The following is a 19,641-nucleotide window of genomic DNA, read 5'->3' as shown; positions in this document are numbered from 1 at the left end:
TTCCTATCTCCCATCACTCTTACTTTTCTGTGTGTCCTAGACTAAAGCCAGATTTGCTCTTTCACACACAGACTCCTTGGTTTCTTGTTACTCGGAAATCTTTGCCCCATTTTCCCAAAGCCGAGCTCATATTCCTTCTCCTACAGTCTCTTTCAGCTCTAAATATAAGATGCTGTGAATCTATGGTGGTGCTCCCTCCTCAACCTCCAGCCAAAAGTCAAAGCCAGGGTATCAGGTGAATAAGGCTTTGCTCACAGCATAAGACACTAGGGGAAAGGGGAAGGTGCTGCACATTGCTATGATATTCCCTGCTAGTGTCACCATTTTCTTCGGCCCAAATCCAGAGTCTCCAGGGGACAGGCTGCCTCTTAGGCCTACACTCACGTCTGCTGCCACCTCCCATCCCACATTCCAGTCTGCCCTTCATATGGTTGTCAAATAGATCTTCCTCAAGTACAGATCTCACCTTGTCACTTCCTTACTCGCTAGACTCTAGTATCCCCCTATTGCTTCTAGTATAATTGAAACTCTTCTATTTACTTTGTAAAACCTTTTACAATCTGGCTCCAACCTATCTTTTCAGTTTCATTGTATGCTGTCTTATCTACCCCACTCAGCAATCTAGCCAAATTAAGTTTCTTTCTGTTCTTCTCATAGGATATCCATATTAAGACTTTGTATATCTCCTTATACATTTTCACTCTGCCAAATTCTTAGATCTGTTTTTCTCTCCAGACTGCTAGTTTTCTGAGGGCAGGGACAATATTTTATATATCTCTATAATCCTCATTGCACTGCTATATAGGAAAGGCTTGATAAATGATTGTTGAATACATTCATGGGACCTTCTTTTTGATTGCAGTTTATTGGTATTTTAGAAAAAGGCAATAGTTTGAGTGATACCATCAGCTGTTATTCTGAAAAGTAAATGTTGATTATGTAATAGAATTGAAATTTAGACTTTGGGTCAGGATTTTAGCAATTAGGAAAATTCATTTGGGATTTTGGTTTGTGATTCAGTATCTTCAAGGATGAGGATGATGGTAAATACTGGCATACATTAATGTATTCCCTAATAGCTGGTTCTGGCTTTTATATTTTTGTCCTTTTGATATTATTTGTATGAGCCGATTGTATTGGCTCATAAAATGTTAGAACTGGGAGAGGGAGAGAGGGTCAGATGATCTAATCCCCTCACTCTATACATGGGGAAACTGAAGCCCAGAAAGAGATGATTTCACTGAAAATCACACATTGAGTTAGAAGGAAGCTCCAATTTGAGCTCCAAATGGAATCCAAATCTCTCAGTTCTTAGGCCAAATAGCTTCTCTCTACACTAAGGCTTCTTAAACTTTTCCTACTTGTGAACATTTTTTGCCCAAGAAAATTTTATTCAACCCCAGGTATATAGTTATATAAAATGGGCATACAAACCATTTACTGATAATAAATCATAATTTCATGACTTCCCCCTCCATGGGTCTCATGTTTTAATAAGCTAAGCTCTAGACTATAGTTTTTCTCCTTCAAGCCCCACTTCATATGTCACCTCCTCCATGAAATCTTCCCTAACTAGCACAGCTAGAATTTATCCGTCCTATGAAGCACCATAGCACTGTATTTATACCTCTTGTACTTAGGACATCTGACTCATGTTATGGTTATTCTTGGATATGTCCTCTCTCCCTTATTTGATGGTGAGTTTCCTCAAGCATGATTTCGTCTTCTCCTTTTGGGCTATCTTATTCCCCCTTCTTGATTGTAATCTTCTTGCAGTTAGAGTCTGCATAATCAACTAAGAAGTTGAGTTTGTATCTCCCATGGCTCTCAGCACAGGACCACATAATATTCAGTAAATATTTGCTGCATGTTTATGTAGCATTCTCTAATAACATTTTTGCCATTCCCATTATTTTTTGATTATCATTCTAGATTGCCTGTTGATGTTGGTGTACAAGGACAAATCAGAAAGAGCCAAGGGTTACAAGGAGAGGAGCAGTGTGACTCTAGAGGACATTTGTGGGCTTGATCCTGGTCTCCCCTACGAGGGTTTGACTCATACTCTAGCCATCATTTGCCTGTCTCAGGCTGTGATGCTGGGTTTTGAAAGCAAGGACACAATGTATGCCTGGGATATCCGGATCCGCTACTCCTTGGGGGAAGGTAAACCAGTTGTCCCTGTCTTTTGTTCTTCATATGATCATTTTCCTTTCTTTTCCTCCAAGGCCCAGCTCAGGTGTCATCTACTTCACAATGCCCATTCTTGCTCAGAGAAGGGAGAACTCTTACTTTTTTGGATGGTTTACATCATATTGGCCTTGGTGCCTTACCATATCTATAACTTGTAGTTATCTGGGTATTTGTCTCATTCTCACGTTAGCATGTAAGAGAAGGGAATCAGTCTTGTTTCATCTTTGTTTCTCTAGTTCTGAGGTCAGTGCCCTGGGTATGGTTGTTATTTAGGCATAAGGAAATAAATACTATGTTGAATTGAGATTCATGCTTGTTCTAGAATGGGACATGGAATATCAGACCTGAAAGAGTCTAGCCATTCCCATTTTATAGAAAAAGAAATGACACCCAGACATGGGAAGTGATTTATCAAAGGTCACAGTGAGAATATCAAGACTGGAACTTTCTCTTATCATCTAATGTGATGTTTCTTCCACTTTCCAGTAATGCATTTTTCTCCCCTGGTTATCAGAGGAGGAAGGCATGGGGAGGAAACTTAGTATGTAGACAAACCGGAAAGCAGATTAATAAAGTCACCAGAGACAAATGCTTTCAGTGAGCTGTCCTTTACGGAGATTACAGAAGTTCATTCCTTTGGATAGTAGCAATTTAGAGTTGAACATTATTTGCCCTCAACTGAGCTAAAGTTGACCTTGACCTCCATAATGAAAGGGTTCTTGAAGTACTGTATATAAATGCTCCCAGTACTCTGTATAATACTATAGGAGAACTGTTTGAGCTGTAGAATCTTGGAGACTGGGATTTGTCTTCATAACATGAAACACAATGGCAAATCTGGAAGGGACCTTAGAGAATATATGTTCCAGTTCCCTTATTATTCCAGCTCTGAGGAATTGGTATCCCCAATGTCAGGTACCATGAGCCATTGAGCTAGTTTACATTTATTTGGCATTTTCTATGTGTCAAGCACCGTGCTAAGCACTTTTCAAATATTATCTCAGTTTACCTTTGTAAGAATCCTGCAAAGCAGTTGCTATTATTATTCTCAATAAACAAATGAAGAAATAGAGCTCAACATGAGGGGAAGTACCTTGCCCACAAAGTCAGTATCTGATATCACATTTGAACTTGGGTCTTCTTGATTCCAGACCAATACTTTATCTACTGAATCACTTAAATGCTTTAAGACAGAGCTTCTTAAACTTTTTCCATGTGCTATCTCTTTTCACTCAAGAAATTTTTATGTGATCTCAGATATAGGGGTCTATAAAATAGGTATACAAGTCAAACATTTACTGATAATAAACCATAATTTTGCAACCCCCTCCCCCCCCATTCAGTTATGAGACTCCATATGGTACTGCAACCAACAGTTTAAGAAGCTGGTCTTTAAGGAATGAGGAAAACTATAATCCAATTATCTTAACTCTTTGGTCTAAAAATTAAATATATATATATGAATAAAATAAAAACAATGATATAACAATAAATAATAATTATATTACATAAAAATATAAATAATATATAACAATACATATAATTATGTGTAATTTATTTTATATACATATGTGTGTATTTATATAAAATTTTTGATTCCAAGGAGTTGCTCCATTCTATTTGCCAAACTCCAAAAGTCATTCTTAGTTTCTGGTTTTCTATTTCTTTATTAATTGGCAAGTGGCTAGAAAATGTATAGCATCAGTGAATGGCTTTTAGGAAAGTTTCATCACTTAATAATGGAATACCCCCTCCAAGAATGGGCTATGGTTTTATCAGATCTCCTACTTGTGCTCCTCTGAGTCATTAGAAGATTATGAAGTTCAGCATAGCTGTCCCCAGGCACATGACTCGATAGGTAAGCTATGTACCCTATTTCCCTGCTTTTCCTCTGTACCAGAGATATCTATGTGAAGCCTATTTATTTTCCCTCAACTCCTATTTGAGTCCCAATGTTAGAGGAAACCTAGCCCAAGTCTTACTAGTGGAGAGAAATGGGCAATTTATATGGGTTTGAGTGGTTAGTTACAGAAGACTTGGAACCAGAGGTGAGCCATGAAAGATGAGTAAAATTTGGATATGGAAGGAGAAGCTGACATTCCAGGTAAGCACAAGAACATCAGAGCTGCTAATTTTTTCTAAATCCTGTGTAATATTTTATGTGTCTCACAAATAACATGTGGGAAGAACACTGGACCTCAGGATTAGCAGTCACAGGTTCCAGTCTTGGCTTTGTAGCATTCTAGTCTAGTCTAGTGATCTTGGGCAAATCCCATCATTCCTCAGGCTCATTTGTATAATAAGTGATAATTGCACCTGCCCTATTTGCCTATCAGGGCTGTTATAATAAAAGTGCTTTACAAATTTAAAAATTCTATAGAGATGTGAACATTTGATATTCTTAACAAACTGCATGGTTTGGAGGAAGGCATGATCTATTTTTTTTTTGGGGGGGTTTTTCCCCTCTTCCTTCATTCTTATCCCTTCCCAATAGTTCACAGATTTCATGTGGCCGTGGCACCAGGTACCAAGCTGGAAAGTGGATTGGCTACTCTTCACCTCTGCAATGATATTCTGGTGCTGGCTAAAGACATTCCTCCTGCTGTCATGGGTCAATGGAAGCTCTCCGACCTGCGGCGTTATGGGGCTGTGCCAAATGGCTTCATCTTTGAAGGCGGGACCAGGTGTGGGTACTGTAAGTATGAAGGGGTCAAGGTATAAACTTTTTATCCACTTAGAATTTCTGAATAGGTTCCTTGGTACTGTTAATTACTTTTTTGATGAACTGGATTTTTCAAGAGCACAATGCTGAGAAAGGAATATAGTCAACTCTTGGTTATTTGGGGTGAGAGGTGGTAGGGTAGAGATTTTTTTCCTCCTAGCAAATTTTGCTTTTTGATTTATTGCTCAATCAACACCAACTTAGATATTTTTTTATGGACATTGTTGACTTGTCAGTGATACATACACACTTACTTCCCTTTCTTTACTCTTATACAGAGAAATCAGAATACTTTATTTTGGCAGGAAAGGTAGGTGGGGTAGAGAGAAGCCCCACATCCCTGTATCCACTGAAAGATGCTTGATCATTTCCTACCTAAGAGCAGATATTAAGAGTGGAACACAGCAGGAGAATTTGAGTGGATTTTTAGCATCTTGGGAGTTAGGAGTTCACAATTAGTTTTGTGTCTTCTGCTTGGAATGAAGTTCCAGAAAATCAGCACAACACGAGTACATCTCAAGTGCAAAAACATATTATGTAGTCATATATATATATATATATATATATATATATATATATATATATATATATATATATATATATATATATATATATATATATAATACTTGGATTATCTACTTGTTGGGATTCCTTCTGTTTTCTGCCCCTCAATTGATTAACAAAGATTTGATGAATTTCTTTATATAGGCATATCTGTAAAATTTATGTTACATTTTGAGACTATGCATTCTTAGATTTTTGGGGTGGTTTAAACAAGGGAATACTATGTTTCTAGTGTGACTATTTTTGTTTTTTTCTTGTTTTGTTTTCAAGTTATCATTCTTTTCCCATGGATGCTACTGAATCCTATCTCTTCTCTTAGAAGATTCAGATACTAAATTAATGTAATTCTCTGTCCTTCCTTTAGTTCAAAGAACATATTTTCTAAAGAGATTCTTCCCTGTGGCATAGAGATGACCTTGTGTTCTCAAAATCTTTCCTAGCAGAGCATAAAATCTTTTCTCCAGATAGCTTCCTTTAACTTATGGAGGTTCACAGGATACTTAGTGGGAATGAGCAGATAAGACAGGAGAAGGGGACCAGTTTGGGAATTAAGCTGAATTTGGGTCCTTTTTTAACTCACATGACTTTAGATTTGTATCTCCAGCTCTTGGCCTCAGGTCCTTTTCTGTAAAATGAGAGGATGGGAGTTATCTTAGGCTATAGGAATAAGAGGCATAGATGGGTAGACACTAGCAATATGGAGTTCCCAAGAAATTCTTCAGGGTCTTGACTGTAACTTCAACATTCACTTCTAATTTTAGCTCTTGAGGTGAGAGGCTGAAAATAGCTCTTGGGGGTAGAGATACAAGGAGTCCCACCTCCAGTTTCTTAAGTGAGCTTCTGAGCTGCTCTACCACTAGCTTGAAGCTGGAGCAGATACTGAAGGGTCAACAAGGATGAACTGAAAAACTGTGACTCTTCAAGGTATTCTGGGGCAGATCTTTGATATCCCAACTCCATTCTGACTCTTGTCTTTGGCTGCTTTAACAAAAATAGGCTTTGGAGGCATGAGATATTATGAGTTTCTTTGCTTTTATCAAGTGATATGGTACCCAGATTCAGCTGCACCTGAGCTTGGCGGTCACGGGCCACTATAGGCAAAAAGGGTTTGGGTTTGTTATTTCTGCCACTCCACCATCAAAATTTATCCTTTGTGGAAGTACTACATAGTAATAGGGAAAGCAGGAGAATTGGAATCAGAGGATCTATGTTTGAACCCCAGCTTTGCTCTATACTAGCTTGTGTGAATTGACTTAGTTTCCTCATCTATAAAATGACAGAGCTTGACTTCACTACTTCCCAAAATTAACTCAATTCTTGGTCTATGATTTTTAGATCACAGAAGTCCCATGAAGTATAGTGTGGGATATATGGCACTGGAGAACATCTGCATATTTGGTTCTTTCTTTGCAAATGAAATGATTAAACATACGTTGTCCATCTTTTTTGTAGCTTATGTCATTGTTGTTCACCCATCGCTAGGGAAACAGTCCAGCCAATTTCTGCTCACATCAGCAATGTCCCATCATTTATTAAGTAAGGGCTTATACCATTTTGGCCACTTAGAGACAGACAAAAGAAATTCAAGTTCTAACCTATAATTTCAAGGAGTTTATAGTTAGAATTTAGAATTATAAGAGACCTGAGATTATCTTGTCCAGTTAGGTCCTTTAAGCCCAGTTTTCTCCCTACTCTCTAAGTCAAGTAGTAATATAAAATTCACATAACTGCTCAACATTACAATCAAATTAATTTCATTTTAAGATTTTAATTCCAATAAGCATTTATTAAATGCCTACCATGAAGGGTATAGTGTACCAAATACTGACTGGAATCAGAGGATCTGAGTTCAAATTCTACCTCTGATAATTTATTACCTGTGTGACTTTTGTCAGCTCATTTATACTCCTTTTTTGTTTATTTTATCTTTTCAAATGAACAAGTTGATCCAGATGACCTCTGAACCTTTTCACTTTAAATCCTGTGATTTGATTTTAATGCAAGATCTTATGCCACATGCTGTGGATACAGACACATGTAACATATATCCTCTCTTCAAGAGAGTAATTAGTCAGTGGATAGAACCATATGTATCCAAATAATTCTGGCAAGAGGGAGAAGGACTTGATGCTATTAAGAAGGGAGAGATTACTTACTCTCAGGCTTTTGGGATGGAATGTATAAAGGTATAGAGATTCCACAGGACAGGATTCACAGCATTGTTGGATCCTAGAAAATTGGAACTGTAATTTTGGATGAACATTTTATTAACAGATTGGAGTCCATCTGGAAGAGGGATCAAAATGGCCCCAAGAGGGGATTGAAGGCCATGTATGTAGTACATGTGATACAAACACGAGTTTAAGAAACTGGAAGTATTTAACCTGGATATTCTAAGGGAAGACACAAAGGTTGCCTTCACATAGTTGAAGGACTGTCATGTGGAAAATTTATTCTTGCTTGCTCCCAGAAGGCAAAACTAGGAATAAAGAGTAGAATTTGCAGGGAGGTAGATTCGGGTGTACTATAAGGGAGAAAACTTCCCAATAATCAGAGCTGTCCAAAAGTAGAGTGGAAGATCTCAGGAGAGAGTAAAGGAGTGAGTTTAGTGGAAAACTTCATTGAGGTATGAAATGATGTAGAGGATATTCCTACTTCAATATAAATTTGGTAATGTAAACTTGGCTCTTTTTCCAAGTCTGAGATTTAAGTCAGAGTAAGTTCAATGAAGAAAGTGAGATTTGAGCTGAGTCCAGAAGGATGATAGGTAGAATTTGAACAATTGATCCTGGCATAAAGAAAAACAAAGAATAATAATTCTGGAAATATATATATATATATAAAAAGTAATATATATATATATAAGAATCACTCAGGTTTAACAGATATTGGATTACTTGCTGTCTAAGGGAGAAGGTGGGGGGAAGAGAGGGAGAAAAAATTTGGAACACAAGGCTCTGCAAAGTGAATGTTGAAAACTATCTGTGCATGTTTTGAAGGAAAAAAAAACTAAAAAAAAGAAAAAGAAAGAAGTTGAAATAAGCAAGTCAAGCCAGCAAGCCTTTTTTAGGTGTGTACTCTGTGCTAGCCACTATTATAAGCATTGAGGGTACAAAGACAGTCCCTATCCTCAAGGAGCTCAAACTCTCATGGGGCAGACTATGCACAAATAATATGTAAAGCAAGATCTAGACAAAGTCCATTCTAGATAACGACAGAAGAACAACACCAGCATTTAGGGGAACCAGGAAAAACTTCTTATAGAAAGTGGGTTTGTTTGAATCTTGAGGGAAACTAGGAGGTGGCCAAAAGGAGGGAGAGAATTCCAGACATGGGAAACAGCCAGTGAAGATTCAGGAGGTGAAGGGTGAGTATGCAGAATATCAGAAAAGATGCTGGTAAGGAAGAAAAGAAATCTGGAAATAAGAGTAAACAGGGGAGTGAAATGCACATAGTTTGACTACCTCATGGGACACAATCCAGAGATTCACCAATCAGAACAGAGAGCCTAAGGGCAGAGCTGTCTTCAGAGTGAGAAGTTTCCTGAGGACCAGGTGTAGAAGTCTATAGAATGAGGTTTATCTCTATTTTATGGAAAAGAAAACTGATATTTACAGAGAGGAAGCAACTTGTTCATTAGTGTTCAAATAAGGGGCTTGGTTCCAGACTTAAACCTGGGATCCCAAGCCTGAAACCAGGGATCTCTTTATCAGACTCTGCTACTTAAGGTTAAATCTCTTTGCCTTTTGTCTGCTTCCTTGAATTCTAGTATATTTTAATTTTTGCATATGATAGACACTCGATAAACTTGAAAGCATTGAGAACCCCGGCAGCAAGGAACAGAAGTTAGAATCATTTGTTATTTTTCATTTGTTTTAATTGTATCTGAACCTTTGTGGCTCATTTGGAGTTTTCTTGGCCAAGATATTGGAGTGGTTTTCCATTTCATTCTCTAGCTCATTTTACAGATGAGAAAACTGAGACAAACAGGGTTAAATGACTTGCTTAGGGTCATACAACTAGTGTCTAACCTAGACTTGAACCCAGGAAGATGAGCCTTTCTGACTTCCTGACACTATCTGCTTTACCTTGTACCTGCCCAAATAGCTTCCCTGGATATCATGTAGTCCAAATGCCTCATTTCACAGATGGGGAGACTGGAGCTGAGAGAAATGATTGACATAATCGTGGTCACATCTAGATCTGACAACCAGATCATTTCTGTTTTCTTTGTGACATATTTTAAGCTTTGGGAAAATGAGGGAAAGTGACTTTAATAACGTTATACAATTCAATAGTTGCAGAAGAGACTTCCAGGTCTCTTACTCCTACACAATGGTGCAGAGACAAATTGCTTCCATTGTTTTTGAAATCACCAATATGAGTTCAATATGGGAGTTGGTGTAAGTATGATCTACGATACTCTTAAGTGTTATCATCCCTAAGAGAATGTAAACTTCTTGAATTCAGGACTGTTTCATTTTGTCTCTGTAGCTTCAGTGCCAAATACAGTGCCTGGTATGTAGTAGGTAATTAATGATTGATTGATAATTAATTATCTCCTGCACAAGGCTTTTGGGAAAGAGGGAGTTTGTAAAGTTTAAAGTGTCACAGATCCATGAATTATTTTTATCATGTCATGGTTGGGTCTTGTTGGGAGTGATGCTGGCTGGCACAGGGTAGTGAGGAACACATTTAGGGCTCTTTTATTCTATACTTACTGAAAGTTAATATGTGATTTTTCCTGCCTGCTAGTCCTTGCTTGCACTTTAGAATTTAAAATTGCTACTGGGTATAGGTGGTCTCCTTTTTTTCCAGTTGCAAGAATGCTGTCCCTCTCTTGTTCACTTATTTGGAAGACAGAAAGCCCTTTTCTACCTCTGCTTAGCTTTGATATCATCTCTCACATTGGGTGCTAAGCTCAGCAGATACTGTGTGCCTCTCAATCTGTGTTTGCCTATAAATCCACCCCCATTCTGCTGAATGTTACTGAACCAGCTGCATTCACTGTTCCCAAGACACCAGCACTAGGATGTAAACACTTTTATAAATCATTGGCAAAGCATTCTGCAGTGGGATTGTCCTCCAGCTCCCTGCCCTTTTGCAAAGGATGGTGCTAAGGTGTCTGAAGAGAAGTTTCCAGCCCTAGAATTGTCTGCCACTAGGAATGTCTTGTGACCTGTTCTTACATAAGATGGTTATCTAAATGGCACTGCACTTAATTGAATATGTCATTTGGACTTAATGTCCCTGGGAAACTGTGCAGACTGTGGATCACTGAGGGAGGGGAATCTGGGCATTTGGGCTCTAGTCTTGGCACATCCTTTAATTCACTATATAATTTGGGGTAAATTATTTCCCTTTCTCTAGCTCTCAGTTTCTTCTATAAATTGAGAAAATTGGACTAGATAAATCTCTTAAGATTCTCCTTGGTTTCAAATTCTGTTACTTCCAACCCTGAAATTCTAGTTATATTTTATGGTTAAATGTATCTTAGGGGACCCTACCGATAAATTAATACAACTTGCTTTTTGACATTTGAAGAGGCAGACCTAGATGAAGCAACTTGCCCACAGCCAAACAGTTAATCGATGACAGAACTGAGGCTAGCATCCAACACAATTCCATACTTCAGTTTATAGTCTATCTTCTTGTGCCATGGTTATCCCTTCATATCATCAGGATTAAGGGCACGGCACCACCACAATTTGGAAAATCCATGTAGAATTTTTTTGACTCTTTGTTGCAGAGAAGATATTATACAATACTAAACTTATATTTTATGCATTTCTGAGTTTCTAAGCTTTTTCTGTCATATCTGCTGATCTTTGTGCATCATCTGTGACTTCTACAAAAGTCCCCCCCAAACTCCCATTTAATTTCTTATGTTAACCTGCAGTATATTGAAATTGTGATATGGAAAGTAGAAGGGATAACAGTGCTCTTTTAAAATAAATATTTTAAGTTTTTCTTAAAACTTAAGTTTTCATCTTAAGTTTTCATGTCACTTGAATTTCCTTAATATCCTTCTTCCTCTTCTCTCTCAGAGTCATTCCACAAACCAAAGATTTTTTTAAAGAAAAAAGAAGAAAAAAATCAGCAAAACCAATCTTTTCACTGGAAAAAAATTGACAATAATGGCTGCATCGGCTGACCCTCTCTCCCCACCCCTCAACAAAAGAGTTGGTGGAAGTATCTTCTCTTCTCACACTATAGATGCATTCTTACATGATTTGGAGCTTTTGCATTTTTAGTTTCTTTTTGTTGTTCTTTCCACTTACGTGATTATAGTTGGTTATATTGTTTCTTACTTCTGCTTGCTTTACTTTTTATTAATTCATTTAAGTCTTCCCAGTACTTCTCTGTTTACTTGATATTTGCTTTTTTCTTATGGTACAGTGATATTCTTTTACGTTCACTTGTCAGATTGTTTAGCCAATCTCCAATCCACTGTTTACAATTTTTTTATTTTAAAAAGTACGATTGTGAGTCTTTTTGTGTATACGAGACCTACCTTTCCATCTTTGATTTCCTTGGTCTATGGTCTAATAATGGGTTCTTTGGTATGGACATTTTAGTCACCTTCTTAGCATAATTCCAAATTGCTTTCCAGAATGATTAAACTAATTTATATCTCCCCCATCAATCAATAAGTTAGTGTGCCTGACTTTCACAACTCCTTTACCACTGACCATTCCCATCTCTTTTTACTTTTTCCACTTTGCTATTTGTGAGGCAAGCTCTTAGAGTTGCTTTGATTTTCATTCCTCTTAAGATCAGTTATTAGTTGTTAACTTTTTGCAATTTCTTTGACGAGTAATTGTTCACATCTTCTGGTCATTAGAGTGATATAGTTAGGTTAATTCCCTTTGTTTATTAGCTCTCGTTGAATTGCTCTCTTCATGAAATCACAGAAAATTAGATGCTTGGAGATCAATTAGTTCAACTCTTACTCGAATAAAAATCTTCTCTACTGTTGTAGCCCAGATAAGTTTTCATCTAGCCTTCGCTAGAAGCTTACCAGTGATGACTGCTTCCCAAGGATGCTTTGTCCACTGATTATATCAAGAAATTCTCCTTTAGGTTGAGCCCAGAATTTACCTTTTTGTAACTGGTGCCCATTGATGCTAGTTTAGTTGCTTAGGTTTAGCACAAACCCATTCCTTTTTAATCATGTCATATTTTCAGATAGTTGAAGATAGTTCTCATATTCTCTAAAGTTGTCTCTTATCTAGATTAATAATAGGCTGTTAATGTACTTAACAGAGTATTGTTATGAGGACAATGTTTTGGAAACTTGATCAAGATATAGGAATGTGAGCTGCCAGAATACAGAATTCATACCAATGTGGAAAAGTTATAGGGAGAAAAAATATTTATTAAATGTTTAGTACTAGGCATTGTGCTAAGCTCTAGAAGTACAAATAGAAACAAAAACATTATTTGAAAAAAAAAACAACAAAAGAATCCATCCCCTCACAGCCTGCCCAAAGTTGTATAAGGGTTACTAGGAGGAAGGCTATGTATGGTTGTAAATAAGTACTTTTAGATGGGAGCATTAATTCAGTTCCTTTTAAGTCATTGTATGTATAATAAACAACATGATCACAACAACAAAGGACATTCTTTACCCTTAAGAAACTTATGTTTTATTTAGGGAAGACCTCATACAAAAGGGAAATAAATAGAGGAAAGTTATGGGAGGGAAGATATTTACATGAGGGCAAGGTAGAGAAGTAGTTCAGGAAATCATAGGCTGGTCAGAGTTTGAAATGAGGATAGGTGATGTGGATGCTTCTTCATAAGGGTATTCTGGAGAATAACTCAACCACTGGAGGGGAAGGCTATAAGATAGATGGATGACTACCAGTGTGAGAAGGTTGCTAGGGAAATGTGGAAAAGGTAGTGTAGGAAGTGATGGGCTGAGTTTGTATGGGAAAATTTTACACCATTTCAGCAGCAATTTCCTAACAGTAAGAATTTCACAAAAGTCGCCGGCTTGTCTTGGGGGAGGCATTGTATCTCTGTGGATCTAAGTTCTTTCATCTGTGAAACCAAGAGGTTGGATGAGATAATATCTAAGAACCTTTCCAATTCTGATGTTCTGTGGTCTCTTGAGGTCCTTTCCAACTCTAGGATTCTATGATTTAAATATATTCCACCTCTCTCTATTGAGAGCACATGAACCTCACATTTCATTTGTATTCAGTCTGACCATTTGAGGACAGATTTAGCAGATTAGATGGGTTCTATTTGACAGACAGGAAGATGAAGTAACATATTTCCTCTCATTTCCCAAAAAGATGGTTTGGAGAAGAATCAAATGCATTTTGCTAGCCTATTGTTGCTAAGTAACTAATGAAGGTTAAAGCTCAGAATCCCAAAGATGCATTTGGGCATTTTGCCCAGTTTTGAAATAATGAACTGTAGTATGCAAACTTTTAAACAAATGACCACGGAAATGGTCACATTACTTTTAAAACTGGTGATCTAATATGGTTAAACCAAATATGTTCATCTGTCTTTCTCTATAGACAGAAATACACAACCCAAAGAGAAGAAATATGGAATATTGGAGATTATTCAGTGATTGGTGGGTGGTATTGGTATAGCCAGTTTGGAAAATTTCAGATCTCTAATTCACTTCAGGGATAGGATCAGGCTGACCACTACTGAAAAATTATTAGAAACACTGCATGTTAGAAATAGTTCTGGACTTTGAGTAAGGAAATATTGGTTTGAGCCTTTGCTTCAGCTGTTACTCTTATTAGTGACCCTTATTGGGTATGTGGTTCTGGGCAAGGTCTTAACTTTGCTGAGACTGAATCTTCATCTGTAGAATATTGATAACAATCCTTGACATATGACATATAACAAATGACATATATCTATGTCATGGGGTTGTTGTCATGCTTTGTAAATCTTAAAGCACTGTAGTTATGGGAGCTGATTTTTATTAAAAACCTCTTAATAAAGAACCTCCTCTTCTGGCTAAATATCTTCAGTTTCTATCACTGTAGGGTATGTTCTTAGTTTTTCTGTCTGTAGTCTAGCTAGTCACTGACATGCTCAAATCCTGTAAGAAAGGAGTGTTAGAGTTAGAATTCGAACCTGTGACCTGAAAAATCAATCCTCTTTCCAAGACTTATATCATCTCTTTTTCTGGACTGATTGCTTCTCTTAAAACAGCTTAGGATTGTATTAATTTGGATGGAAGCTTCAAAATTGTTAATCCTGTCTTATTTTAGTTTAGAACAATTCTTTTCCCCCAGTTGAATGTTTGGAAAGAGGTGTAATAACAGAACTTGAATAAAAGCTTCATAAATAGATCCCAATGGAAGAATAGCTCATATGTTTCAGTGTTTATCGTTCCTGACTTTTAGTGGCTTAGTGCCAATTCTTAGTGCCAATCACACTATGATTTTCCTCAATGCAAAGTGTCTTTCATAGCAACAGATGAAGCTTCTTTTGCTTGTTTTCTTTTTTTCCTATTAAGCAAAATCATACAGCTTGACAGAATTGGTCAATTGTAGAATCTTTCTTTTCTCTAAGCAGAAGTGTAATTAAAACGAGATGAAACATCTGTCTAGATATATTCAGATAATCTCCAAGTTCTTAAGAAATTCTCTGGTACTTTACTATCATAAGTGGGCTTGTCATTTCTTTAGGCTGATGGCTAGCCAGTGAATGGTGCCAGGTGAGCCAGTGCCATTTTGTGACTACATGCAGGTGTTCCCTGCTTTAGATAGTTTATCTGACCTTCCTGCTGACATTTCCAATCTACATGCCCTCATCCCCAGGAAATGTGCCATTATCCATTTTTCCCCCCTAATTCGTCTCCAGAACTGATGTCTGATGGGAAGAGTCACCTGAATTCACTGAAAAGGTGTGGGCACAAGATTGTGATTGAAGTTAAACTGCTGCTTGACAATCTTCCAACTGTATCCTTATTCACAACTTGCATGGCAATTGTTTCAAACTTTTGCCTTTTTTCTTGTTGTCAGTTGTACACATACCCCACCACATTCACTAGTTTCCTATTTCAGAGAGAAAATTGTTGCCATTCAATAGTAACTTTCTCAGAATGCCCCATCCCACAAGTCCTTGACATTTTTTTTTTAACACAATCATCTCCTCTCTCCTCCTGATTTTAATTTTTGACTATTGGATCATGAATTTAAAGCCAGATTATACCTCACACAGCATCTAGTCAACTATTTTTTTTATAGATGAGAAAACTAAAACCTAAGGTAGTGAAATGATATATATCTTACTATACTTACACCTTACACCTGAACTTACTTACTTACTACACCTGAACAAAATTTCTTTGCTGGTTAATTTCCATTTGTGCCCTTGAATCCCATCTCTGCTATCTTCTCAGGGGTCTTTTCACCCTTGCATCTTCAATCCCCCCTTCTCTGCTGCTGCTTTCATTTGCTCATGAACATGCCTGTTCTTCCCTAATCTGAAAAACCTTTACACTGACCTTCTTGTGCTGGCTTTCTTCCTTCAGCTTCATTGCTAATTCTCCTGAGAAAGTTAGCATACAAGTGAAATGTCCACTTAAAAATGCTTACTCTTAACTTAACTCTGCCAGTTAAGCTTCTGTCTCTTTTGATCTTCTAAAAATTGTTCCCTTTAAGGTCACTATTTCTGTCCTATTATCTAAGTCCAGAAATCCTTGAATTCTCTGTAGCATTTAGTACTTCTGTCTATACCTTTTTAATGGATATTTGATCTTCAGATTCTATATCTTTAACTTCTCTAACTGTGGCTTCTTTGGGTCCTTCTCCTCTTCCTGAACCCGTAACATCAGTGCTCTCCAAGAATGGGTCCTTGTCTTTCTTTTCTCCCAAGATACTCTCTTCCTTGGTGATCTCATTTACTTTCATGGCATCATGTTGACACATGACTCACAAATCTGTTCCCAGATCTGACCTCTTTTCTTAACTCTAGACCTGTGCCTTCAGATGATTATGGAATCTTGGAAATAAAAGGGACCTCAGAGAATATCTATTCCCACCTATATGTGAACAAGAATCTCCTCTATGGCATATCCAACAGGGATCATCCAGCTTTTGCTCAGGGACCTTGAGTGGGGAGGAAATCATTATACATTGAGACAGCACATTTCATTTTTGTACAGTTCTATAATTTCTAGAATGTTTTTCCTTATATTAAGTCTTAATTTGTCTCATTGTAACTTTTATCCTAGCTCTGCCCGACTAGATCTAAATAGAACAAATCTATCCCCTCTTCCATTGGACAGCATTTCAGATTCTAGAAAACTTCTTTTGTCTCTCTCATCTGTCATATGCAGTCAGTTATTAAGTCCTGTTTTTTCTACCTACACAGTAATCTTGATTGTCTTCTGTGTATTGCTATTGCATCTATCTTATGATGAGCCCCCATTGCCACCCACCTGGGCTATTTCAGTACAAGGGACTCCATTCTCTCCCCACCTCCGATCTATCCTTCACAATGCTACCAGAATAATTATTCATACTGATAGATGTGGTCATGTCAGTCCTCAGCTGAAAAATTGCCAGTGACTCCCTAATGCTTCTATGATAAAATGTCAGCTTGTTTAAAGAAACTCCATGATCTTGCTTCCACTAACCTCTTCAGACTTATTGCATTTCATGTTACTCCTCATCACCATTATAGTCTTGCCCAACCGACCAATTTACTGTTTTCAGAATTCAACATTCAGTCTTCTCCTATTGAAGGAGGGCATACCTGAACTTAACTTTGATAGAAACAAAGATTCCCAAAGGCATAGATGATGAGTGAGTAAAGTTTTGGCATGGGAGATGATCTGTATAAATACTTGTGGGGCAGGATGAAATCAGGGGTAACTAGTAGTGAGTAAGAGGGAGTAATAGCAAATAAATCAAGAGTTACTTAGAGTGTTCCTGGATGATTTCAGTAAGTTAGTTCCTTTCCCTTAATTCTTACCTTGCCCTCCACAGTAGAATTTGGCCCTGGAACTAATGAATTCCTATATATTGGATATTGAGATTGCTTTATATTGTTTTGGAAATAGAGTAGGACTTTAATTGAGAGGTTTTCTATGATAAGCCTCTCTTTTTTAGACTTTTTTTTTTAACATTTTATTTTATTTTTTTATTTTGTGATATTATGTGTTAAACTTATCCACATTTATTTCTTTTTTTTTAAATTATAGCTTTTTATTGACAGAACATATGCATGGATAATTTTTCAACATTGTTCCTTGCAATCACTTCTGTTCCAACTTTTCCCTTCATTCCCTCCACATCCTCCCCTAGATGGCAGGCAGTCTCATACATGTTAAACATGTTAAAGTATATCTTAACTTTAACATATTTGTAAAGTTCTCTTGTTGCACAAGAAAAATCGGATTTAGAAAGATAAATAACCTGGGAAGAAAAACAAAAATGCAAGCAGTCCACATTCATTTTCCAGTGTTTTTTCTCTGGGTGTAGCTGGTTCCGTTCATCACTGATCAATTGGAACTAAATTGGATCTTCTCATTGCTGAAGAGAGCCTCTTCCATCAGAATACATCCTCATATAGTATTGTTGTTGAGGTGTATAATGATTTCCTGATTCTGCTCATTTCACTTATCATCAGTTCATGTAAGTCTCTCCAAGCCTCTCTGTATTCATTCTGCTGGTCGTTTCTTACAGAACAATAATATTCCATAACGTTCATATACCACAATTTATTCAGCCATTCTTCAGTTGATGGGCATCCATTCAATTTCCAGTTTCTAGCCACTATAAAAGGGGATGCCACAAACACTTTTGCACATGCAGTCCCTTTCCCTCTTTTATTTGGGATATAAGCCCAATAGTAACACTGTTGGATCAAAGGGTATGCACAATCTGATAACTTTTTGAGCATTGTTCTAAATTGCTCTTTAGATGGTTGGATCCATTCACAACTCCACCAACAATGCATTGGTGTCCCAGTTTTCTCATATCCCCTCCAACATTCATCATTATCTTTTCTTGTCATCTTAGCCAATCTGACAGGTGTATAGTGGTATCTCAGAGTTGTCTTAATTTGCATTTCTCTGATCAATAGTGATTTGGAACACCCTTTCACATGAGTAGAAATAGTTTCAATTTCATCATTTGAAAATTGGCTGTTCATATCCTTTGACCATTTATCAATTGGAGAATGTCTTGATTTCTTATAAATTAGAGTCAATTCTCTATATATTTTGGAAATGAGGCATTTATCAGAACCTTTAACTGTAAAAATGTTTTCCCAATTTATTGCTTCCCTTCTAATCTTGTCTGCATTAGTTTTGTTTGTACAAAAGCTTTTTAACTTGATATAATCAAAATTTTCTATTTTGTGATCAATAATGATCTCTAGTTTTTCTTTGGTCACAAATTCCTTCCTCCTCCACAAGTCTGAGAGGTAAACTATCTGATGTTCTTCTAATTTATTTATAATCTTGGGATGTCCTATGATCTTAAAAGAGGCTTTGATAAATTTTCTAGATAATTGGAGATTTTCCAGAGAATACATTTTGTTTTTCTCAGACAATAGTTTGTTGATAGAAATAAAACTTGAAATTTTTATAGGATTTTGTTTGCGAATCATTTTATGTTATTTTGTTTATTCGTCATAGCATCCTTCTGAGTGAGACTGGGAGATATCATTATTCTCAATTTACAGATGAGGAAACTAAAACGTGGAGAGCTTAAGTGACATAAAAAAGTCACACATTAAGGATTAAATAAACGGAGTAGTAAGGATAACAAAGATGTACTTTTAAGGCCACATTGTGGTCAGAGAAAGTGAAAGTGGAAAATATCTGAGAATCATATTTCAAATGATGGTGGCAATGAAACTAAAAATGGGAAGAAAGACTTAGAAAATGTTAGTAGCCTTATATTAATGCTTCCTTGGCAGTGTTGAAAATTTCTATTGAAGTACCACAAGGATCTATCCTTGGTCCTGAGTTATTTAAATTCTTTATCAACACTCAAATAAAGGTATAGCTGACATATTTGTCAAATTATAGATGATAAAAAAACTATGAGGAGTAGCTAGCACATTGAATGATAATCAATTATTCACAAAGATAGACCAGAACACTGGGCTGAAATGAATAAAATGGTATTTAATAGGTATAAATGTAAAGTCTTGAATTAAAAATTAAC

At 36.8% G+C, this 19,641-nt stretch overlaps 1 protein-coding gene across 2 annotated transcripts in view; it reads left to right on the top strand.

Annotated features, from left to right (window-relative positions):
- The window catches only part of DOK7 (docking protein 7), a 119,746-nt gene that overhangs the window by 16,220 nt on the left and 83,885 nt on the right, over positions 1 to 19,641 (top strand). For both annotated transcript variants that reach the window (XM_031943772.1, XM_031943773.1), the window contains exons 3-4: positions 1,933 to 2,163; positions 4,685 to 4,885. In XM_031943772.1, coding sequence (XP_031799632.1) covers positions 1,933 to 2,163; positions 4,685 to 4,885 — 432 coding nt within the window. The remainder of the gene's footprint in view (positions 1 to 1,932; positions 2,164 to 4,684; positions 4,886 to 19,641) is intronic.

The sequence above is a fragment of the Sarcophilus harrisii genome, chromosome 6 (genome assembly GCF_902635505.1).
Source record: "Sarcophilus harrisii chromosome 6, mSarHar1.11, whole genome shotgun sequence".
Lineage (NCBI taxonomy): Eukaryota > Metazoa > Chordata > Mammalia > Dasyuromorphia > Dasyuridae > Sarcophilus > Sarcophilus harrisii.
This window is presented reverse-complemented; position numbering and strand designations above follow the sequence as displayed.